Source organism: Brienomyrus brachyistius, chromosome 15 (genome assembly GCF_023856365.1).
Source record: "Brienomyrus brachyistius isolate T26 chromosome 15, BBRACH_0.4, whole genome shotgun sequence".
In the NCBI taxonomy this organism is placed as follows: Eukaryota; Metazoa; Chordata; class Actinopteri; order Osteoglossiformes; family Mormyridae; genus Brienomyrus; species Brienomyrus brachyistius.
This window is the reverse complement of record NC_064547.1, coordinates 323,701-347,682: the sequence shown is the minus strand read 5'-3', so window position 1 is coordinate 347,682 and position 23,982 is coordinate 323,701. Positions and strand designations below refer to the sequence as shown.

Genomic DNA, 23,982 nt, shown 5'->3' with positions numbered 1-23,982 from the left:
CTGTGGCCTACTCATACTCATACCCTAGAGCACCCCCTAGACCATCCCCTACTCGTACTCATACCCTAGAGCACCCCCTAGACCATCCCCTACTCGTACTCATACCCTAGAGCACCCCCTAGACCATCCCCAACTCGTACTCATACCCAAGAGCGCCCCCTAGACCAGGGGTAGGGAACCTGATCCATGGAGAGCCGGTGTGGGTGTGGGTTTTTGGGATAGCCCCTCAATCAGCCAGTAACAGTGGATTCCAAGGACTGGAGTTGAGAATCGCTGCTTTATTATTGGCTGACTGAGAGGCCATCCCAAAAACCCACACCGGCTCCCCATGGATCAGGTTCCCTACCCCTGTACTAGACCATCCCCAACTCATACTTCCTCCTGTCCAAAATAAGGGATCCAAATATCTGCAGAACATTTAGGCAGAAATATTTGGGGATCTTACATGTATACATCCATCCTGGGGTAAAGAAATGCTGTACAACGGAGGGTTTTTGTGTAGAACATTACTTGTAATTTGTCACCCACATGTCCCCTCCATTTGGATGACAAATTACACAATTAATAAAACCTGTCAATGATATCTCACTGAGAGAACAATACCCTGTCAGCATTACTGCTTTTTTCCTCATTCAGAGTTTCTCTCTGTGAAGGACCCTTAGGACTCTGGCTGAGCTCCAATGAAAGACTTCCAAAAAGGTGGGGGTGCGGGGAGGAGGCTGTGAACTTCACTGGGTCGCTGGTGTTTTCCCAGCAGCCCCAGAATCGTATTTGCGGGGAGCTTTCCCAGAGGTCAGCAGTGCCTTGCCACCCCACCCCCTCGTCCATGAATGGGGCTGCTTTTTTCAGTGAAATGCTTGGATTTCCTCCCCTCAGTTCAGTCTCTGGGGTTGAAAATTGAATGGAGTCAGAAAACTGCACAAGTGATTACTGGTGCTGCTGAATATGGGATGACGGCGGTCAAAGTAATTTTTAGACGATTTTTCAGATTGAAGTCGCAACATGTCGCAAACTGTAAACGGCATAACGGACGCTCTTCATCATGCCAGCCGTGTCTTTTGTTCCTGACCTCTCGCCGGTTTCATAGACGTAATCGTGTGAAGACAAACGGACTTGCTCTGTTATGTCTCTAAATTGTCGTGATTGCGAGGTGTGACAGCCGTGCTACTGACTCGCAGTGTGTAATATGCGTCATCCACATATTAAAACCGCAAGAAAAAGGATCGTTATTCAATAATATATATTACATTAATATACATGACCGAAATTTAGTGTATGTATTAAGCTACACCTTGCATGCAGCAACGTTTCATTGGAAAGCTTAAACTGAACTACGTAGGTAGCGCTATATGCCCCAGCGTTTCTAATATAAATGTCCAGAGCATACCCTTAATGCTCATCGACGAAGACGGCCCCCTCGCTCCTCCACACCCCGCCCATCCCCTTTTTCGTCCCCTGTTCTTTGTCTTTATTTCTTCATTTTGAGCTTTTGTAATCTTTAGAAACCCTCGGTCGACGTTTGACGGGAAGAAACCAGGAGTGAGAGACTTTGAAGAGAGGCTGAGCCCGGATGAGGGTGAATCCTCCTTTTTCTAACTCCTCTTCATGACTACTCCCCCGCACTTGCATATCCCCCTCCGTTCACCCTTCATCTCACACCGCCTTTGTGTTCCCAGTACGTGATGCCTCATATCGTTTGCCAGCTACTGTCTAAACTACAGATGATCAAGATGATGGATGATATTGAATAGACTGTCAGATTCTCATTCACTGCGGCACGGTTTGTGGGACTAAGATCCTAGGATACTCGAAGGTATATTCGTCTGAATTAACAATAGGCAGGCTTGGATCGTGTTGTCAGTAATCGGTCTTAACTATATATCAGCGCAACCTGAATAAAAGAGCATCTTCTTGCTCGATCGGGGGCAAAAGAGTGAAATGGATTAAGGTGCAGGTAGAAATAAAGCAGCGTACACAACCTGAATACGGAAAGGGGAAAGCGAAGAGCCTGGGCACTTTGCAAAATTCAAGACCAGGAACAAGACAAAGGTGAGCTGTGCATGGTTTCCTACTTCTGCTTTGTAGCTCTTTTTTTCAGGTGAATGTAATGTGTCAGAAGGCTGACCGAGAATGGTGCAGTCGGTTTAAAATACACCGCATTTGAAATGCCACTAAAAGCCACCTTACTTTTGCTTTTTGTTTCTTTGTTTTTTAACGTCTATTTTACCAATACAGCAATAGATCGTAGCTTATACTAATAGCAATTTCATGCAACAGCGGTGATAATGGAGGGGAGACAAATATATATGAAATTAAAGATGCATAAATCGCAAAAAATAGCCCTGAGATGATGGGAAATCTAAACGGTACATCGTTGTGCATGAGTTCTATCCCAAATTCATTCATGTCGCTATTTTGATGATGATAAATATTTCATTATGTTTTACACGCTGTTTTAATTACGCCCGTTACTGTAATATCTCAGGTTATAGCACTGCCGGCTCTCAGAAATGGTATTTATCAATTTGCAATATCTTATGATCCTAGGCTATAGTTATTTATAACGATATGAATTCCGGTTGTCCGGGTTGTTATGCGGTGACACTTTGGATTCCGTTATTTTATTATTACAATGCGCATTTTACCAATACTATTTCTTCGTCCGGCCAATTGTGTGATATGAGAATGGCAATCGCCACACATACTAAAACTGCGAGCTACCTGCCTTGTAGTTGAAATTCAGCAGAAACCCCCGAAAATACATGGTCCTGATGAATTATGACAGGACTGTCGGTAAATATTTTTCAGAGATCTTGCAAATTATGATCAATCAAGGCAATGTGCCTAGGAATTTTGAGCCGGACATTTTCCACCAAGAGGTTGGTGTCAGAAGAACATGATCTATTGACTAGCCCATGGATGATTCGGTCAGTATTATATGGAGAAGCTATCCATATGTGAGAAACTACAGAAAACATCTCAATTTGGAACCTACATTTCAGTCACATGTGCTTTCCAGGTCCACTGACTTTGAGGACTTAACAAGGTCTTTGAGTAATACAGAAGAAATACCTTAAGATGTTAGCCCAGCTAATTAATATTGTTCATGCTTCAAACTGAATATCTTGAGTTTCTCCCTCACCCGCTATAGTGCTGGAGCCAGCTGTCTCAGACTCTGTTTAAAACGCTAATAAAACTAATATATTTAATCCACATGGTTTAAAGATTAGCAGAGCCAGAGGTAAAGTGTTGACTCTGCTACAGTGACCTTTCTTGTGTAACTTTTGAAAAGGAAAAGCTAATTAGGACAGTGAGGGAAAGCTGATCTTAGCTTGGCTGGATTTCGGCTGTCAGGAGAAAATTGAGGCTCAGCTTGTATGAGCAAAGAATATTATCATCAATTAAATATTTGGTGATGTGTCACCACCTGCCGTAAGCCCCTCATGTAATCACTTCAAAGAGGAAGATGCTCAGGACTGCATGGAAGCCAAGAAGCCACTAACTCTTAGTTAAAAGCAGATGAATAATCTCAAATCATTACGAGGTGAAATTAGATGGTGGCCATTTCTAAATTCTCTTCAGTGTCCATGTCTGTGTTCCTGTGATCTCTTCACACCATGTTGGAAAATAGAACTGGGAAGGTGATTCTATTGTACAGTCGAGGGTCACGTGGGCTCTATTGCAGCAGAAAAGGCACCAGGCTTGTTGTTTTTATTGGCCATCTGTTAAGTAAGATTTGTTATTTTTGGAGGCAAGCAGGCTGGTAAAGTTGCTTCTCTAAGCTACGTCTGTGAGAGTGAAGCTAATCACTGGGAGCCTCCTGGAAAGGCCTGGGCCAGCCTTGACTCATTACAGATGGCATCCATCTGTATTTTAAGCCAGTAATGTGCCATCCTTTGCATCCCTGAGCCCAAAGCAACGCTTTCTCGCGTTCCTTGGAGGCTCAGTGCATCTGAACTGTCTCCACAGGTTGGCCCTGGCCAGACGACATCATGATGTCTTCAAAGGAGAAGCCTAAGAAGAAGCCACCCAAAGACAGCCTGACACTGTTGCCCTGCTTCTACTTCGTGGAGGTGCGTAAAGATGTAATTCTGAGATGGCGGTAGCCTTTAAACAAAACAAACACAGAGGAAAACAAACACGCTTCACTCTGACAGCAGCATTTGAGATCCGTCAAGTTTTAGTTTTCTGCTTAGGATATAAATTCTCCAATCTGATACCAGTCACCTCCTTGTCATACCGGTCACAGTTGGTTACTTTTCCAAGGGTCAGTGACCTCTGCTCTCTCACCTCTTCTCTCATAGCTCCCCATCGTGGCCTCCTCCATGGTGTCCCTCTACTTCCTAGAGTTGACGGATGTCCTGCAGCCAGCACAAGTGGGTTTCCGCTGCCATGACCGCTCATTGAGCATGCCATACGTTGACAGCGGCGACGAGCTTATCCCCCTGCTGATGCTCCTCAGTCTGGCCTTTGCCGGACCTGCTGCTTCCGTGAGTGTCATGTCGTTTTCTTTCTGAGTGTCTCCTAGAGTTCCCCCTAGAGCAGTGTTTCTCCAATCAGTCTTCAAGGACTCCCAGACAGTCCGCATTTTTTCTCCTTCCCAGCTCCCGGTAGCAAAAATGTGGACTGTCTGGCACGGAACTAGAAGGGAGTAAAAATGTGGACTGTCTAATAGCCCCTGAGGACCTGGTTCAGAAACATTGCCCTAAAGCATTCCCTAAAGTATCCCCTAGAGCAGTGTTTCCCAGCCCAGTCCTCAGAGAGCCCCAGTCAGTGTTTTTGATTGGCTGGGAGCTGGGAAGGAGCAAAAATATGGACTCTCTGGGGGTCCCCAAGGACCCAGTTGGGAATTCTGTCACGGACGAGTATAGGACCCTTCCGGTACAGAAGATGGATGGATGGATGGAAAACGTGAATGTGAGGGGTCTTAAAAGTTTTTTAAATATATAGTTTTTTTTTGGGGAAATTAATCAACCTGTCCACAAAACCCGCAGTGTTCCACGGCCCAGTGAAACTTGGGGTTAGGAATCCCTCTGCTATACCATCCCTTAGCCCATCATCTAGAGTGTTTTCCAGACCACCCCTTAGAGCACCTCCTAAACCAGGGGTGCCCAACTCCAGTCCTGGAGGACCAGGGCCCTGCACATTTTTGGGTTTCCCCTAATTTAACATACCTGATTCAGGTCCTCGTGCTAATTACCACACAGCTATTGAGCTGAATCATTTATGGTGGAACAAGGAAAGAACTAAGCTACACTGGACTCCGGCCCCCCAGGACTGGAGTTGGGCACCCCTGCCCTAGACCATCTGCTGGAGGGCTCCATAGACCATCCCATAGAGAGCCCCCTAGACCATCCCTTAGAGTACCCCCTATACCAACAGCAGGACGACTCCCTAGTCCATCCCCTGGAACACCTTCTAGACTATCCCCAAGAGCAGTGATGTTTCTTAACCTTTTTTGCACCGCGACCTAATCTTTACCATGCCAGCTAAGTGGCGACCCTATATCAAGTATAGGTTATATTATATTATATCGTATATTAACGCTATGATCAAGCACACAGTGCACCTGCAATTTGCGCCAGTCAATGCCTATTACACAAATATGATTGGATGCGCCAGTGAATTTTAAATTAAGCATCTGTGGTTTGGCTTCTTGGATTGGTTGAGTGTTCAGTAGTTTTGCACTAAGCATTTGCAGACCCAAGACCCGTTTATTGGCCTATTGGTTTATAATCCAATTCTAGCATTGAGGCTGGAAAATCTGTTTGTGGATCAGCATAGAAGCTTGCTGGTTTTAGAATGCTTACATTTCCAACTCTGCCTCACATCGCTTTCAGAACTTGCTGTGACCCAAATTTGGGTCATAACCCATGGGTGAAGAATCTTTGCCCTAGAGTGCCCCTAGACCAGGGGTCGGCAACCTGCGGCTCGCAAGTCACGTGCGGCTTTTTGGCCGCGTGGCTGCGGCTCTTCTCATAACGAAAGATGAATTCACATTTTATGATAATACTTCCGTAAAGATAAATCATTTATTTATGGGTTAATATAATTTTTTGTTTAGATCTTTCTTTTTTTTATTTTCTTAAGCACCTGAGATTGGATGTACGCTTCAGTGTTTATTGGGATTCCTAATTCTTTCATATACTTTTTGTAGTAAATTGTCACCGCGCCTTTCCAGGTCTTTGTAAAAAACTATTATATTTTCTCCGATTTACATATTATAGCCAGCTGAGTTCGGAGTGGTGAGGACATTTTGCACTGCTCAGTCAGCAGAGTTACAGTACTGAAGTGGAGAGGGAAGAGCAGACGACTACAGGGCCAAACGAAAGGAAGGATTGAGGGTGAAGACTATTGCTACAGAGCTAATCAGTGCTGTACTGTTAGTCACCTTTGCGCTGCTACACGTCCGAGTGATTTAAACCTGATATGCCCCCACCCCCACAAAATGGTTTTTATATAATAGTTTTTGTAAATACTTGAACTTTTATTTTTATGTTAAATGCATATATACACATATCACATTAAAAATCGTATCTCAATCCCCCTTCTTTACCCATTGTGGCTCTTTGTAAATCTTGGGTCAGACGTTTAGGAGAAAATGGCTCTTTGCTTTAAAAAGGTTCCCACCCTGCCCTAGACCATCCTCAAGAGGGCTTCCTAGACCATCTCCTACAACACCTGGGGCACCCCCTAGAGCACTCCTAGAACCGCCCCTAGAGTCCTCCCTAGACCAGCCCCAATCCATCCTCATGGTGACTCTACGCATACCGTTTCTCCTTCAGATCATGATGGGGGAGGGGCTAGTGTACTGTATGCAGTCTCGCATGAAGATGCGCCCAGGTTCTGAAGGCAGCATCAATGCCGGTGGCTGCAATTTCAACTCATTCCTGCGCAGAACTGTCCGATTTGTGGGTGAGTCTCCCTGCCTCCCCCCTCCTGAGCTACATGTCAATCTGAACCTACCCACGCCTCTATCACTCAAGCTGCAGATGAACACCGGAGAGTATGAGCCTCGATACCCCTGGATTCTCAGCTATGATCATGTGATCATTGAGGGTCCTTCACATGGTGCCTGCGGAAGACTGTTTAGCAATGATTCAATACTCAAAGCAGGAACATGGCTAATTATACAACTACAGGCTCTCTGTGCAAAGCCATTTGCTTTGTTGCTGATCTTTGTGGACATGTGTGCTAAAAGATGAATTCCCTCAAAATGTCAAGGCACATTCCCATTTGTACTAAAATAGAATGGTGTGCTGTGAGGCGTCTTGCTTACTCACACATTAATGTTTTTTTTCTCCATCCTTTTTCTTTTTTTCTTCCATCCTCGTGCAACATGTAGGAAATGTGATAGATTACCAAAATGGGAAAAATTCATAATGGGCAACCTTCTTTGTGATTGGACAATATTTTTTAAAAACTCAAGCAATCAGAAAAGTTCAAAGCAAATGAAAGCAGAGAAGATGGCTGATTACATTTTTGATTTAGCTGACACAGAAATTGATGCAGATATTAGCTCAAAAAAAGGGTATGAACTGAAAGTACATACCTTATTCCTGCAAGTGTTTGACAAAAGAAGCCTAACAAGACTGTGTTGTCAAAGACAAGCCCTACGACTAAAATAGACACTTGTATCTCCTTCTGACCCTAGATACGGTATGTGCAGAATGACTCAGAATTAAATGTACAAAACTAAGTATAATTTTTCATGCGTGGGTTAGTGCATGCTGGCTACCAGATTGCAGGAGAAGAATAGTAAGGAAAAACTGTGAGCTGTAATAACTAGTGAGCCAAGGGACAGGATGGTATTATTGACATCGAGGACTGCCTCTGTGAGATATGTCATATAACTCACCTGGTGATTGATTTGGGGTGAAGCAGGTTGCCTGATCTACTCCCTCCCCTTTCCAAGGTGTCCATGTGTTTGGGCTGTGTGCCACAGCTCTGGTGACAGATGTCATCCAGCTGGCCACAGGATATCATGCCCCATTCTTCCTGACTGTCTGTAAGCCCAACTACACCCTGCCTGGAGTGTCCTGCGATAAAAACCCCTACATCACCCGAGATATTTGCTCGGGGGCGGATCAGCACGCTATCCTTTCTGCAAGGTAACTACCCGACAGCAGTTTCATTATAAATTTGTGCAGATTTATTACACCAAAAATGGGCCATTTAAGTGTTAAAACCCTATGTTTCTCTCAGACTGTGGGATGAGGTTCCTCCTAAATCCATTCTGCTTCCTCCCTCTATACCACGAATATGGTGCATCCCATTGTTTATGTGCTGGCATGGATTTTGATTCTTCTGCTCCTCCTGATATTTGTTCTAGTCTCACTGAAGCCCCTTTTCTTATTTCCTGTTTCATTTTAGGAAGACTTTCCCTTCCCAGCATGCAACACTGTCCTCTTTTGCTGCAGTGTATATATCTGTAAGTATTTCTGCCAGAAGCTTTCATTGTAGCTATGCTGGCCAGGAGGCCATGAGTGCAAATCTGTATAGTTAGAGCATGAAAACAAATCGCCCTGGCGATTGGACTGGCATCCCCTCCTGGGTCGCCCCTGCCCTGTGATGGACTTGCATCTCATCCTGCATGTCCCCAGCCTCTTGGCCTGTGTTTCCTGGGATAGGTTCCAGCTTCACACTAGCACTGTACTGGAAAAGCGATGATAGGAAATTGGGCAATGGCTATTAAGGTCACTCAGATATTCCTGTTGATTTGTTCTGGCCTCATTCCAGATGTATTTCAACTCCACCATCTCGGACAGCACCAAGTTGCTCAAGCCAGTGCTGGTGTTCGCCTTTGCTATCGCAGCTGGCCTCACCGGCCTCACGCAGATCACCCAGTACCGCAGCCATCCCATCGATGTCTACTCGGGCTTCCTCATCGGGGCTGGCATCGCTGCCTACCTCGTGAGTATGCTGCGGAGGAGGGTGTGGGGACGTCCTCCAATCTTTTCTGGAAAGCTCCATTTTTTTGTGATCCTCAGTCGTTCCTTGTTCTCAACATCTTGGTTGCGAACAGCTTGACTTTTTTTTTTTCCATTATTATTTGCCTTTTTTTCCATCTCGTGTCTTGCTGAATTTGTTTTTTTTTCGCTTAACTCCCTGTCTATTTCCACATTACCTGCATGATTCAATATTCAAGGTGGTATCCATCTTTCTGGGGATGCTTTTGGGGAAATGTTCGGCCCCTTTAGAGACATGCTCGGCCCCTTTAGTGTCGCGCTCGGCCCCTTTGGGGAAACGCTGGGCCCCTTTGGGGAAACGCTCGGCCCCTTTGGGGAAACGCTGGGCCCCTTTAGTGTCGCGCTCGGCCCCTTTGGGGAAACGCTGGGCCCCTTTAGTGTCGCGCTCGGCCCCTTTAGTGTCGCGCTGGGCCCCTTTGGGGAAACGCTGGGCCCCTTTGGGGAAACGCTGGGCCCCTTTGGGGAAACGCTGGGCCCATTTAGGGACGCGCTCGGCCCCTTTGGGGAAATGCTGGGCCCCTTTAGGGACGCGCTTGGCCCCTTTGGGGAAATGCTGGGTCACTTTGGGGACGCGCTCGGCCCCTTTGGGGAAATGCTTGGCCCCTTTAGTGTCGCGCTCGGCCCCTTTAAGGACATGCTCGGCCCCTTTGGGGAAATGCTCGGCCCCTTTGGGGAAATGCTGGGCCCCTTTAGGGACGCGCTTGGCCCCTTTGGGGAAATGCTGGGTCACTTTGGGGAAATGCTTGGCCCCTTTAGTGTCGCGCTCGGCCCCTTTAAGGACATGCTCGGCCCCTTTAAGGACATGCTCGGCCCCTTTGGGGAAATGCTCGGCCCCTTTGGGGAAATGCTGGGTCACTTTGGGGAAATGCTCGGCCCCTTTGGGGAAATGCTCGGCCCCTTTGGGGAAATGCTGGGCCCCTTTAGGGACGCGCTGGGCCCCTTTGGGGAAATGCTGGGCCCCTTTGGGGAAATGCTGGGCCCCTTTAGGGACGCGCTCGGCCCCTTTGGGGAAATGCTCGGCCCCTTTGGGGAAATGCTGGGCCCCTTTTGGGAAATGCTTGGCCCCTTTAGTGTCGCGCTCGGCCCCTTTAAGGACATGCTCGGCCCCTTTAAGGACATGCTCGGCCCCTTTGGGGAAATGCTGGGCCCCTTTGGGGAAATGCTGGGCCCCTTTGGGGAAATGCTGGGCCCCTTTGGGGAAATGCTGGGCCCCTTTAGGGACGCGCTGGGCCCGTTTGGGGAAATGCTTGGCCCCTTTAAGGACATGCTCGGCCCCTTTGGGGAAATGCTGGGCCCCTTTGGGGAAATGCTGGGCCCCTTTAGGGAAATGCTGGGCCCCTTTGGGGAAATGCTGGGCCCCTTTAGGGACGCGCTGGGCCCGTTTGGGGAAATGCTCGGCCCCTTTGGGGAAATGCTGGGCCCCTTTGGGGAAATGCTCGGCCCCTTTGGGGAAATGCTGGGCCCCTTTAGGGACGCGCTGGGCCCGTTTGGGGAAATGCTGGGCCCCTTTGGGGAAATGCTCGGCCCCTTTGGGGAAATGCTCGGCCCCTTTGGGGAAATGCTGGGCCCCTTTAGGGAAATGCTGGGTCACTTTGGGGAAATGCTGGGTCACTTTGGGGAAATGCTGGGCCCCTTTGGGGAAATGCTGGGTCACTTTGGGGAAATGCTGGGTCACTTTGGGGAAATGCTGGGTCACTTTGGGGAAATGCTCGGCCCCTTTGGGGAAATGCTTGGCCCCTTTAGTGTCGCGCTCGGCCCCTTTAAGGACATGCTCGGCCCCTTTGGGGAAATGCTGGGTCACTTTGGGGAAATGCTCGGCCCCTTTGGGGAAATGCTTGGCCCCTTTAGTGTCGCGCTCGGCCCCTTTAAGGACATGCTCGGCCCCTTTGGGGAAATGCTGGGCCCCTTTGGGGAAATGCTGGGTCACTTTGGGGAAATGCTCGGCCCCTTTGGGGAAATGCTGGGCCCCTTTAGTGTCGCGCTCGGCCCCTTTAAGGACGCGCTCGGCCCCTTTGGGGAAATGCTCGGCCCCTTTGGGGAAATGCTCGGCCCCTTTGGGGAAATGCTCAGCCCCTTTGGGGACGCGCTCGGCCCCTTTGGGGAAATGCTCGGCCCCTTTGGGGAAATGCTGGGCCCCTTTGGGGAAATGCTGGGCCCCTTTGGGGAAATGCTCGGCCCCTTTGGGGAAATGCTGGGCCCCTTTGGGGAAATGCTGGGCCCCTTTGGGGAAATGCTCGGCCCCTTTGGGGAAATGCTGGGTCACTTTGGGGAAATGCTCGGCCCCTTTGGGGAAATGCTCGGCCCCTTTGGGGAAATGCTGGGCCCCTTTAGGGACGCGCTGGGCCCCTTTGGGGAAATGCTGGGCCCCTTTGGGGAAATGCTGGGCCCCTTTAGGGACGCGCTCGGCCCCTTTGGGGAAATGCTGGGTCACTTTGGGGAAATGCTGGGCCCCTTTGGGGAAATGCTGGGCCCCTTTGGGGAAATGCTGGGTCACTTTGGGGAAATGCTGGGTCACTTTGGGGAAATGCTCGGCCCCTTTGGGGAAATGCTTGGCCCCTTTAGTGTCGCGCTCGGCCCCTTTAAGGACATGCTCGGCCCCTTTGGGGAAATGCTGGGTCACTTTGGGGAAATGATCGGCCCCTTTGGGGAAATGCTTGGCCCCTTTAGTGTCGCGCTCGGCCCCTTTAAGGACATGCTCGGCCCCTTTGGGGAAATGCTGGGCCCCTTTGGGGAAATGCTGGGTCACTTTGGGGAAATGCTCGGCCCCTTTGGGGAAATGCTGGGCCCCTTTAGTGTCGCGCTCGGCCCCTTTAAGGACGCGCTCGGCCCCTTTGGGGAAATGCTCGGCCCCTTTGGGGAAATGCTCAGCCCCTTTGGGGACGCGCTCGGCCCCTTTGGGGAAATGCTCGGCCCCTTTGGGGAAATGCTGGGCCCCTTTGGGGAAATGCTGGGCCCCTTTGGGGAAATGCTCGGCCCCTTTGGGGAAATGCTGGGCCCCTTTGGGGAAATGCTGGGCCCCTTTGGGGAAATGCTCGGCCCCTTTGGGGAAATGCTGGGTCACTTTGGGGAAATGCTCGGCCCCTTTGGGGAAATGCTCGGCCCCTTTGGGGAAATGCTGGGCCCCTTTAGGGACGCGCTGGGCCCCTTTGGGGAAATGCTGGGCCCCTTTGGGGAAATGCTGGGCCCCTTTAGGGACGCGCTCGGCCCCTTTGGGGAAATGCTGGGCCCCTTTGGGGAAATGCTGGGCCCCTTTGGGGAAATGCTGGGTCACTTTGGGGAAATGCTGGGTCACTTTGGGGAAATGCTCGGCCCCTTTGGGGAAATGCTTGGCCCCTTTAGTGTCGCGCTCGGCCCCTTTAAGGACATGCTCGGCCCCTTTAAGGACATGCTCGGCCCCTTTGGGGAAATGCTGGGCCCCTTTGGGGAAATGCTGGGCCCCTTTGGGGAAATGCTGGGCCCCTTTAGGGACGCGCTGGGCCCGTTTGGGGAAATGCTTGGCCCCTTTAAGGACATGCTCGGCCCCTTTGGGGAAATGCTGGGCCCCTTTGGGGAAATGCTGGGCCCCTTTGGGGAAATGCTGGGCCCCTTTAGGGAAATGCTGGGCCCCTTTGGGGAAATGCTGGGCCCCTTTAGGGACGCGCTGGGCCCGTTTGGGGAAATGCTCGGCCCCTTTGGGGAAATGCTGGGCCCCTTTGGGGAAATGCTCGGCCCCTTTGGGGAAATGCTGGGCCCCTTTAGGGACGCGCTGGGCCCGTTTGGGGAAATGCTGGGCCCCTTTGGGGAAATGCTCGGCCCCTTTGGGGAAATGCTCGGCCCCTTTGGGGAAATGCTGGGCCCCTTTAGGGAAATGCTGGGTCACTTTGGGGAAATGCTGGGTCACTTTGGGGAAATGCTGGGCCCCTTTGGGGAAATGCTGGGTCACTTTGGGGAAATGCTGGGTCACTTTGGGGAAATGCTCGGCCCCTTTGGGGAAATGCTTGGCCCCTTTAGTGTCGCGCTCGGCCCCTTTAAGGACATGCTCGGCCCCTTTGGGGAAATGCTGGGCCCCTTTGGGGAAATGCTGGGTCACTTTGGGGAAATGCTCGGCCCCTTTGGGGAAATGCTGGGCCCCTTTAGTGTCGCGCTCGGCCCCTTTAAGGACGCGCTCGGCCCCTTTGGGGAAATGCTCGGCCCCTTTGGGGAAATGCTCAGCCCCTTTGGGGACGCGCTCGGCCCCTTTGGGGAAATGCTCGGCCCCTTTGGGGACGCGCTCGGCTCCTTTGGGGAAATGCTGGGTCACTTTGGGGAAATGCTGGGCCCCTTTGGGGAAATGCTCGGCCCCTTTGGGGAAATGCTGGGCCCCTTTGGGGAAATGCTCGGCCCCTTTGGGGAAATGCTCGGCCCCTTTAGTGTCGTGCTCGGCCCCTTTAAGGACATGCTCGGCCCCTTTAAGGAAATGCTGGGCCCCTTTGGGGAAATGCTGGGCCGCTTTGGGGAAATGCTCGGCCCCTTTGGGGAAATGCTCGGCCCCTTTGGGGAAATGCTTGGCCCCTTTAGTGTCGTGCTCGGCCCCTTTAAGGACATGCTCGGCCCCTTTAAGGAAATGCTGGGCCCCTTTGGGGAAATGCTGGGCCGCTTTGGGGAAATGCTCGGCCCCTTTGGGGAAATGCTCGGCCCCTTTGGGGAAATGCTTGGCCCCTTTAGTGTCATGCTCGGCCCCTTTAAGGACATGCTCGGCCCCTTTAAGGAAATGCTGGGCCCCTTTGGGGAAATGCTCGGCCCCTTTGGGGAAATGCTCGGCCCCTTTGGGGAAATGCTCGGCCCCTTTGGGGAAATGCTCGGCCCCTTCATGGAAATGCTCGGCTCCTTTGGGGAAATGCTCAGCCCCTTTGGGGACGCGCTCGGACCCTTTAGGGAAATGCTGGGCCCCTTTAGTGTCGCGCTCGGCCCCTTTAAGGACATGCTCGGCCCCTTTGGGGAAATGCTCGGCCCCTTTGGGGAAATGCTCGGCCCCTTTGGGGAAATGCTTGGCCCCTTTAGTGTCGTGCTCGGCCCCTTTAAGGACATGCTCGGCCCCTTTGGGGAAATGCTGGGCCCCTTTGGGGAAATGCTGGGCCCCTTTGGGGAAATGCTGGGCCCCTTTGGGGACGCGCTGGGCCCGTTTGGGGAAATGCTCGGCCCCTTTGGGGAAATGCTCGGCCCCTTTGGGGAAATGCTGGGCCCCTTTAGGGACGCGCTGGGCCCCTTTGGGGAAATGCTGGGCCCCTTTGTGGAAATGCTGGGCCCCTTTAGGGACGCGCTCGGCCCCTTTGGGGAAATGCTGGGCCCCTTTGGGGAAATGCTGGGCCCCTTTGGGGAAATGCTTGGCCCCTTTAGTGTCGCGCTCGGCCCCTTTAAGGACATGCTCGGCCCCTTTAAGGACATGCTCGGCCCCTTTGGGGAAATGCTGGGCCCCTTTGGGGAAATGCTGGGCCCCTTTGGGGAAATGCTGGGCCCCTTTAGGGACGCGCTGGGCCCGTTTGGGGAAATGCTTGGCCCCTTTAAGGACATGCTCGGCCCCTTTGGGGAAATGCTGGGCCCCTTTGGGGAAATGCTGGGCCCCTTTAGGGAAATGCTGGGCCCCTTTGGGGAAATGCTGGGCCCCTTTAGGGACGCGCTGGGCCCGTTTGGGGAAATGCTCGGCCCCTTTGGGGAAATGCTGGGCCCCTTTGGGGAAATGCTCGGCCCCTTTGGGGAAATGCTGGGCCCCTTTAGGGACGCGCTGGGCCCGTTTGGGGAAATGCTGGGCCCCTTTGGGGAAATGCTCGGCCCCTTTGGGGAAATGCTGGGCTCCTTTAGGGAAATGCTGGGTCACTTTGGGGAAATGCTGGGTCACTTTGGGGAAATGCTGGGCCCCTTTGGGGAAATGCTGGGTCACTTTGGGGAAATGCTGGGTCACTTTGGGGAAATGCTCGGCCCCTTTGGGGAAATGCTTGGCCCCTTTAGTGTCGCGCTCGGCCCCTTTAAGGACATGCTCGGCCCCTTTGGGGAAATGCTGGGCCCCTTTGGGGAAATGCTGGGTCACTTTGGGGAAATGCTCGGCCCCTTTGGGGAAATGCTGGGCCCCTTTAGTGTCGCGCTCGGCCCCTTTAAGGACGCGCTCGGCCCCTTTGGGGAAATGCTCGGCCCCTTTGGGGAAATGCTCAGCCCCTTTGGGGACGCGCTCGGCCCCTTTGGGGAAATGCTCGGCCCCTTTGGGGACGCGCTCGGCTCCTTTGGGGAAATGCTGGGTCACTTTGGGGAAATGCTGGGCCCCTTTGGGGAAATGCTCGGCCCCTTTGGGGAAATGCTGGGCCCCTTTGGGGAAATGCTCGGCCCCTTTGGGGAAATGCTCGGCCCCTTTAGTGTCGTGCTCGGCCCCTTTGGGGAAATGCTCGGCCCCTTTGGGGAAATGCTCGGCCCCTTTGGGGACGCGCTCGGCTCCTTTGGGGAAATGCTGGGTCACTTTGGGGAAATGCTGGGCCCCTTTGGGGAAATGCTCGGCCCCTTTGGGGAAATGCTGGGCCCCTTTGGGGAAATGCTGGGCCCCTTTGGGGAAATGCTCGGCCCCTTTGGGGAAATGCTTGGCCCCTTTAGTGTCGTGCTCGGCCCCTTTAAGGACATGCTCGGCCCCTTTAAGGAAATGCTGGGCCCCTTTGGGGAAATGCTGGGCCGCTTTGGGGAAATGCTCGGCCCCTTTGGGGAAATGCTCGGCCCCTTTGGGGAAATGCTTGGCCCCTTTAGTGTCGTGCTCGGCCCCTTTAAGGACATGCTCGGCCCCTTTGGGGAAATGCTGGGCCCCTTTGGGGAAATGCTGGGCCCCTTTGGGGAAATGCTGGGCCCCTTTGGGGACGCGCTGGGCCCGTTTGGGGAAATGCTCGGCCCCTTTGGGGAAATGCTGGGCCCCTTTGGGGAAATGCTCGGCCCCTTTGGGGAAATGCTGGGCCCCTTTAGGGACGCGCTGGGCCCGTTTGGGGAAATGCTGGGCCCCTTTGGGGAAATGCTCGGCCCCTTTGGGGAAATGCTCGGCCCCTTTGGGGAAATGCTGGGCCCTTTTAGGGAAATGCTGGGTCACTTTGGGGAAATGCTGGGCCCCTTTGGGGAAATGCTGGGTCACTTTGGGGAAATGCTGGGTCACTTTGGGGAAATGCTGGGTCACTTTGGGGAAATGCTCGGCCCCTTTGGGGAAATGCTTGGCCCCTTTAGTGTCGCGCTCGGCCCCTTTAAGGACATGCTCGACCCCTTTGGGGAAATGCTGGGTCACTTTGGGGAAATGCTCGGCCCCTTTGGGGAAATGCTTGGCCCCTTTAGTGTCGCGCTCGACCCCTTTAAGGACATGCTCGGCCCCTTTGGGGAAATGCTGGGCCCCTTTGGGGAAATGCTGGGTCACTTTGGGGAAATGCTCGGCCCCTTTGGGGAAATGCTGGGCCCCTTTAGTGTCGCGCTCGGCCCCTTTAAGGACGCGCTCGGACCCTTTGGGGAAATGCTCGGCTCCTTTGGGGAAATGCTGGGTCACTTTGGGGAAATGCTGGGCCCCTTTGGGGAAATGCTGGGCCCCTTTGGGGAAATGCTCGGCCCCTTTGGGGAAATGGTTGGCCCCTTTAGTGTCGTGCTCGGCCCCTTTAAGGACATGCTCGGCCCCTTTAAGGAAATGCTGGGCCCCTTTGGGGAAATGCTGGGCCGCTTTGGGGAAATGCTCGGCCTCTTTGGGGAAATGCTCGGCCCCCTTTGGGGAAATGCTTGGCCCCTTTAGTGTCGTGCTCGGCCCCTTTAAGGACATGCTCGGCCCCTTTAAGGAAATGCTGGGCCTTTTTGGGGAAATGCTGGGCCCCTTTAGGGACGCGCTCGGCCCCTTTGGGGAAATGCTGGGCCCCTTTGGGGAAATGCTGGGCCCCTTTGGGGAAATGCTCGGCCCCTTTAAGGACATGCTGGGCCCCTTTGGGGAAATGCTGGGCCCCTTTGGGGAAATGCTGGGCCCCTTTGGGGAAATGCTCGGCCCCTTTGGGGAAATGCTCGGCCCCTTCATGGAAATGCTCGGCTCCTTTGGGGAAATGCTCAGCCCCTTTGGGGACGCGCTCGGCCCCTTTGGGGAAATGCTCGGCCCCTTTGGGGAAATGCTCGGCCCCTTTGGGGACGCGCTCGGACCCTTTAGGGAAATGCTGGGCCCCTTTAGTGTCGCGCTCGGCCCCTTTAAGGACATGCTCGGCCCCTTTGGGGAAATGCTCGGCCCCTTTGGGGAAATGCTCGGCCCCTTTGGGGAAATGCTTGGTCACTTTGGGGAAATGCTCGGCCCCTTTGGGGAAATGCTCGGCCCCTTTGGGGAAATGCTGGGCCCCTTTAGGGACGTGCTGGGCCCCTTTGGGGAAATGCTGGGCCCCTTTGGGGAAATGCTGGGCCCCTTTAGGGACGCGCTCGGCCCCTTTGGGGAAATGCTGGGTCACTTTGGGGAAATGCTGGGCCCCTTTGGGGAAATGCTGGGCCCCTTTGGGGAAATGCTGGGCCCCTTTGGGGAAATGCTGGGTCACTTTGGGGAAATGCTGGGTCACTTTGGGGAAATGCTCGGCCCCTTTGGGGAAATGCTTGGCCCCTTTAGTGTCGTGCTCGGCCCCTTTAAGGACATGCTCGGCCCCTTTGGGGAAATGCTGGGTCACTTTGGGGAAATGCTCGGCCCCTTTGGGGAAATGCTTGGCCCCTTTAGTGTCGCGCTCGGCCCCTTTAAGGACATGCTCGGCCCCTTTGGGGAAATGCTGGGCCCCTTTGGGGAAATGCTGGGTCACTTTGGGGAAATGCTCAGCCCCTTTGGGGAAATGCTGGGCCCCTTTAGTGTCGCGCTCGGCCCCTTTAAGGACGCGCTCGGACCCTTTGGGGAAATGCTCGGCCCCTTTGGGGAAATGCTCGGCCCCTTTGGGGACGCGCTCGGCCCCTTTGGGGAAATGCTCGGCCCCTTTGGGGAAATGCTCGGCCCCTTTGGGGACGCGCTCGGCTCCTTTGGGGAAATGCTGGGTCACTTTGGGGAAATGCTGGGCCCCTTTGGGGAAATGCTCGGCCCCTTTGGGGAAATGCTGGGCCCCTTTGGGGAAATGCTGGGCCCCTTTGGGGAAATGCTCGGCCCCTTTGGGGAAATGCTTGGCCCCTTTAGTGTCGTGCTCGGCCCCTTTAAGGACATGCTCGGCCCCTTTAAGGAAATGCTGGGCCCCTTTGGGGAAATGCTGGGCCGCTTTGGGGAAATGCTCGGCCTCTTTGGGGAAATGCTCGGCCCCTTTGGGGAAATGTTTGGCCCCTTTAGTGTCGTGCTCGGCCCCTTTAAGGACATGCTCGGCCCCTTTAAGGAAATGCTGGGCCCCTTTGGGGAAATGCTGGGCCCCTTTAGGGACGCGCTCGGCCCCTTTGGGGAAATGCTGGGCCCCTTTGGGGAAATGCTGGGCCCCTTTGGGGAAATGCTCGGCCCCTTTAAGGACATGCTCGGCCCCTTTGGGGAAATGCTGGGCCCCTTTGGGGAAATGCTGGGCCCCTTTGGGGAAATGCTGGGCCCCTTTAGGGAAATGCTCAGCCCCTTTGTTGACGCGCTCGGCCCCTTTGGAGAAATGCTCGGCCCCTTCATGGAAATGCTCGGCTCCTTTGGGGAAATGCTCAGCCCCTTTGGGGACGCGCTCGGCCCCTTTGGGGAAATGCTCGGCCCCTTTGGGGAAATGCTTGGCCCCTTTGGGGACGCGCTCGGACCCTTTAGGGAAATGCTGGGCCCCTTTAGTGTCGCGCTCGGCCCCTTTAAGGACATGCTCGGCCCCTTTGGGGAAATGCTCGGCCCCTTTGGGGAAATGCTCGGCCCCTTTGGGGAAATGCTGGGTCACTTTGGGGAAATGCTCGGCCCCTTTGGGGAAATACTCGGCCCCTTTGGGGAAATGCTGGGCCCCTTTAGGGACGCGCTGGGCCCCTTTGGGGAAATGCTGGGCCCCTTTGGGGAAATGCTGGGCCCCTTTAGGGACGCGCTCGGCCCCTTTGGGGAAATGCTGGGTCACTTTGGGGAAATGCTGGGCCCCTTTGGGGAAATGCTGGGCCCCTTTGGGGAAATGCTGGGTCACTTTGGGGAAATGCTGGGTCACTTTGGGGAAATGCTCGGCCCCTTTGGGGAAATGCTTGGCCCCTTTAGTGTCGCGCTCGGCCCCTTTAAGGACATGCTCGGCCCCTTTGGGGAAATGCTGGGTCACTTTGGGGAAATGCTCGGCCCCTTTGGGGAAATGCTTGGCCCCTTTAGTGTCGCGCTCGGCCCCTTTAAGGACATGCTCGGCCCCTTTGGGGAAATGCTGGGCCCCTTTGGGGAAATGCTGGGTCACTTTGGGGAAATGCTCGGCCCCTTTGGGGAAATGCTGGGCCCCTTTAGTGTCGCGCTCGGCCCCTTTAAGGACGCGCTCGGCCCCTTTGGGGAAATGCTCGGCCCCTTTGGGGAAATGCTCGGCCCCTTTGGGGACGCGCTCGGCTCCTTTGGGGAAATGCTGGGTCACTTTGGGGAAATGCTGGGCCCCTTTGGGGAAATGCTCGGCCCCTTTGGGGAAATGCTCGGCCCCTTTGGGGAAATGCTTGGCCCCTTTAGTGTCGTGCTCGGCCCCTTTAAGGACATGCTCGGCCCCTTTAAGGAAATGCTGGGCCCCTTTGGGGAAATGCTGGGCCCCTTTGGGGAAATGCTGGGCCGCTTTGGGGAAATGCTCGGCCCCTTTGGGGAAATGCTCGGCCCTTTTGGGGAAATGCTTGGCCCCTTTAGTGTCGTGCTCGGCCCCTTTAAGGACATGCTCGGCCCCTTTAAGGACATGCTCGGCCCCTTTAAGGAAATGCTGGGCCCCTTTGGGGAAATGCTGGGCCCCTTTAGGGACGCGCTTGGCCCCTTTGGGGAAATGCTGGGCCCCTTTGGGGAAATGCTGGGCCCCTTTGGGGAAATGCTGGGCCCCTTTGGGGAAATGCTCGGCCCCTTTAAGGACATGCTCGGCCCCTTTGGGGAAATGCTGGGCCCCTTTGGGGAAATGCTGGGCCCCTTTGGGGAAATGCTCGGCCCCTTTGGGGAAATGCTCGGCCCCTTTGGGGAAATGCTCGGCCCCTTTGGGGACGCGCTCGGCCCCTTTGGAGAAATGCTCGGCCCCTTCATGGAAATGCTCGGCTCCTTTGGGGAAATGCTCAGCCCCTTTGGGGACACGCTCGGCCCCTTTGGGGAAATGCTCGGCCCCTTTGGGGAAATGCTCGGCCCCTTTGGGGACGCGCTCGGACCCTTTAGGGAAATGCTGGGCCCCTTCATGGAAATGCTCGAACCCTTTAGGGAAATGCTGGGCCCCTTTGGGAACGCGCTTGGCCCCTCCCTGTTTTTTTTTTTTTTTTATGACACGGAGACAGGTTTAGGATATTATCCTCTCCTACCACCTCTCAATCCTGAAGGGAGTCAGGAGACAGAATAAGCCGATATTCCGAGATATTCCAGTGAGCCAGCGACCTTGCGTAGGCTGGGGAAATATGTGGATTATATAAATATGCTGCCATCAGAAGAGCAGTGTGGTTCAGTGTGTACTAGGGCACTTTTCCGCCACAAAAGATGCTATACTTTTGGTACTTCAAGAAAGTATCAAAAGTGTGGTTCTTCAAGGTGTTACCAGTTTTTATGACAATGGAAAGCTATCAGCCCTGAATGACACCACAATGCGAGGCAAGGTATTTCGTACTGAATTCAAAAAATGCCTATAGTATGTTATAGGGCTGATGTGCAGTATTAATACAAACATTGCATGTTATGTGCATGCAATTCTTACATCAGGAGTATATGTTTAAAAATCAGTCAAAAGTTTACCTCTGGTGCTTTTGCATGAGCGCTGCATGCCTTCTCCAAGACCATTTTCATTCTTGCTGTTTTAAGCACACCTAAATGGGTTTGTGAGAAATTTATGTTGAACTCCTTTTTTTGCTTTATAAACACCTCAATCTTTGTTGTAACAAAATAATACCGTGCTGTCCTAGTATTTTATACTTAATTTCTTGTCACGGTATCCTGGTCTTATTTTATCTGTTCTTCTGAACACATCACAGTTTGAGTCATTCCATCCATCCATTATTATGTTTTTTTTTTTTTTTTTAATTCGTTTATTGCTTTTTGAATTGGCACTCTCTGAGGTGCTCTTCCTTGTCTGCAGGCCTTCCATGCTGTGGCCAACTTCAGATCCTCAGAGGACGTGGTGCCCCGGCCACTCCCGGCCCCCCGGAAGGACGCGCTGCGGGCCCTGACGCAACGAGGCCACGATTCGGTGTACCACAAGGGCCCCACATCAGAGAGCAATGATGAACTATCGGCCTCTCAAAGACTGGATGGCCTGAACCGACAGGTGCAACGTGAGAAGGCATCTCTGGGCAGCCTGAAGCGGGCAAGTGTTGATGTGGAACTTCTGGCCCCCCGCAGCCCCATGGGCAAGGAGACCATGGTGACTTTTAGCAACACGCTGCCTCGCACCAACAACGCCGGCGTTGAGGAGCTGGCACGGCGCCACACCAGCGTGCACGTGCCACTGGACTCACTGCGCTCCAAGCAGTTGGTGTCTGAGTGGAAGCAGAAGTCAATAGAACTACGGGGAGGCCTGCGGGGGGAGGAGGAGCAGGATGGCAGCGAGGAAGAAGCCTCCGATGACGGGGAGAACTGCGGTGACGAAGAGCTGACGATGCCCTCCGCGCTGTACCCCAGCGTGCAGGCTGGTCGCGGGACTGCAGGGGGCACCAGGGTGGTGATGCCGGCCCGCCCGGGAGCTCCGCAGCTGGTACACATTCCAGAAGAGTCCACGGGTCCCCCGCCAGTGTCACCCAAGAGTGCGAGCACTCGGGCGAAGTGGCTGTCCATTGCCGAGAAGAGCGGCATTACAGCGACAGGGCCAGTGCGCCCCCCCAACCAGCCCCGTATCATGCAGGTCATTGCCATGTCCAAGCAGCATGGCCCCATCACAGTTACACCCAAATCCTCAGAGACATCCTCCTCCTGCACTTCCTCCACCGCCAGTACTGACTCGCCCCTGTACCGGCCTCCCTCCGAGCGTGACAGCTCAAGCATTGTCACCGTGGATGCCCATGCACCCCATCACCCTGTGGTCCACATGTCCTCAGGTAATGGCGGCCCCTGGGAGTGGAAGGGTACCACCAATGGCAGTGCAGCAGAATCCTACGAGCTCAATGACCTCGGCCGGGATTGCGCCCGCAGCTACCGCCCCTCCAAGAGCCTGTCTCCAGGCTCGTCCATCGGTGAGGCCGACCAGGAGCCCCTGCCGGCCCCCCACCCTGAACTCCCACTGGATGCCCGAGGTCGCGACTCCACCCTACGCCACAAGGCCCACCTCTCTGCCCCAGAGCGAGATGGTGGTCAGGGGCAGACTGAGCAAGACCCTTTCTACAAAAAACTGCATGCCAGCCGACGGTTTAAAGACCATAACTAGCAGCCTGACTAGAGTAACCAATTGGCTTGAAAGGAAATTGTATGTATCTGCTCTCAATTTCGTCCTTTGGACAGATGATGAAGTCAAACCAAGACGCGTATGTCAAAGCTTTTCCTCAAGCAAACACCTGACATTTCTCCATTACAGAGGCCCTGAATGTGGAGACTTACACAGACAGCATTACCAAAAAGCAGAAGACTCACTTCATATGCTGCAGCGCTTACTCCGCTGTGCCATCACATACAGAATATTTGGTTATTTTTGTTTATTCATAGCACATGTAAGGCAGGGTGTTTCCTAATGACAGTGTTTTGTTTGTAAACACTCCGCTGTCCTGTATGTATGCGTGCGTGTATCTGTGTCTGTTTCCATGTGTGACTGTCTGTGTGTATGTGCGTCTGTCTTTGTGTGTGTGTGTGTGTGTATGGCTGCGTGTCTGTGTGTGTGTACGTATGCGCATGTGCACTTTCATGTGTGTCGTACACAGCCTCATTGGATCCACATTCTTAAGGAAGCACCAAGATTTGGCTGCAAACCCAGGAAAACGTGACCAGTCTGTTTTACTGGTGCTTTTTGAAACTATCCAACTGAACCAATACTGGACAAAACTGGCTTTGTGTAAAATATATATGGATATCAGAATACCTGGAAGGAGGGAACATTTCTATCTTCAGTGTAACTAATCAGTGCTGTTTGTTTTGGGACAACATGGAATGAAACAGACATACAAAAAAACAAAACTTAAAAAGCGGAAGTAATGAAGGTGAAAATTACAGCTGTTTAGTAAGTGGAAGATTTTCAGCTTGAATTACTTTGGTCAAAGCAATAGGCTCCCTGAAGACTGTTGTCTTTCGGTTATTGAGAGACGTTTTAGTTTTTGACTTTCATTTGTATTCACATGTGAAGCCTGCTTTTTCTGTATTTACAGGACATTTCCAAGCCTGAGGTCAAACTCCTGCATGTTATGTATTGGTTGTGAAATTCGGACGTCTGTCTGTAAAAAAGGAAAAAAAAAACATTTCAAAATGATGCAGTCAGACAAAGAAAGTTTTGTCTCCCCTTGACTAAAACTGTAAAACAGTGTTTCTCAACCCAGTCCACTAGGACCCCCAGAAGGTCCAAGTTTTTGCTCCCCTCCCTGCCCCCCACCACACGGTCCACGTTTCTGCCCCCTCCCGCTCCCAACCAGACGGTCCACGTTTTTGCCCCCCTCCCGCTCCCAACCACACGGTCCACGTTTCTGCTATGTCACTGGGAGGGATCAAAAACATGGACTGCCTGAGTGTCCCCGAGGACTGGTTTGAGAAACACTGCTGTAAAATATGTAAAAATACTTATAATGGAAATGTATTAGAATTAGAATGCATGCGATGTAAGCTGAGGAAGATTAACTGATGAGTTCTAAGGGGAAACATCATATTTGAGTAATTAATAAGATGCAAGAGATGAGCAAATGAGGTCTGAATTATACAGAAGCAGAACACGTACAATAACATTTTTAGACTTTTGTTTGACTTAAGTCTGAACAGAATATTAAGTCTCAATATTCCTGAACCAAGAAATATTTACAA

The 23,982-nt window shown here is 52.8% G+C and overlaps 1 protein-coding gene across 1 annotated transcript; it reads left to right on the top strand.

Annotated features, from left to right (window-relative positions):
• Nucleotides 1–912: 912 nt before the first annotated feature.
• plppr3b (phospholipid phosphatase related 3b) lies at nt 913–23,458 on the top strand. Its single transcript, XM_048976071.1, has 8 exons — nt 913–2,049; nt 3,970–4,073; nt 4,305–4,490; nt 6,786–6,915; nt 7,916–8,111; nt 8,374–8,431; nt 8,740–8,913; nt 21,131–23,458. The coding sequence occupies exons 2-8, from the start codon at nt 3,993–3,995 to the stop codon at nt 22,409–22,411; spliced, it is 2,106 nt and encodes a 701-aa protein (XP_048832028.1). The 5' UTR covers nt 913–2,049; nt 3,970–3,992; the 3' UTR covers nt 22,412–23,458.
• Nucleotides 23,459–23,982: the final 524 nt, after the last annotated feature.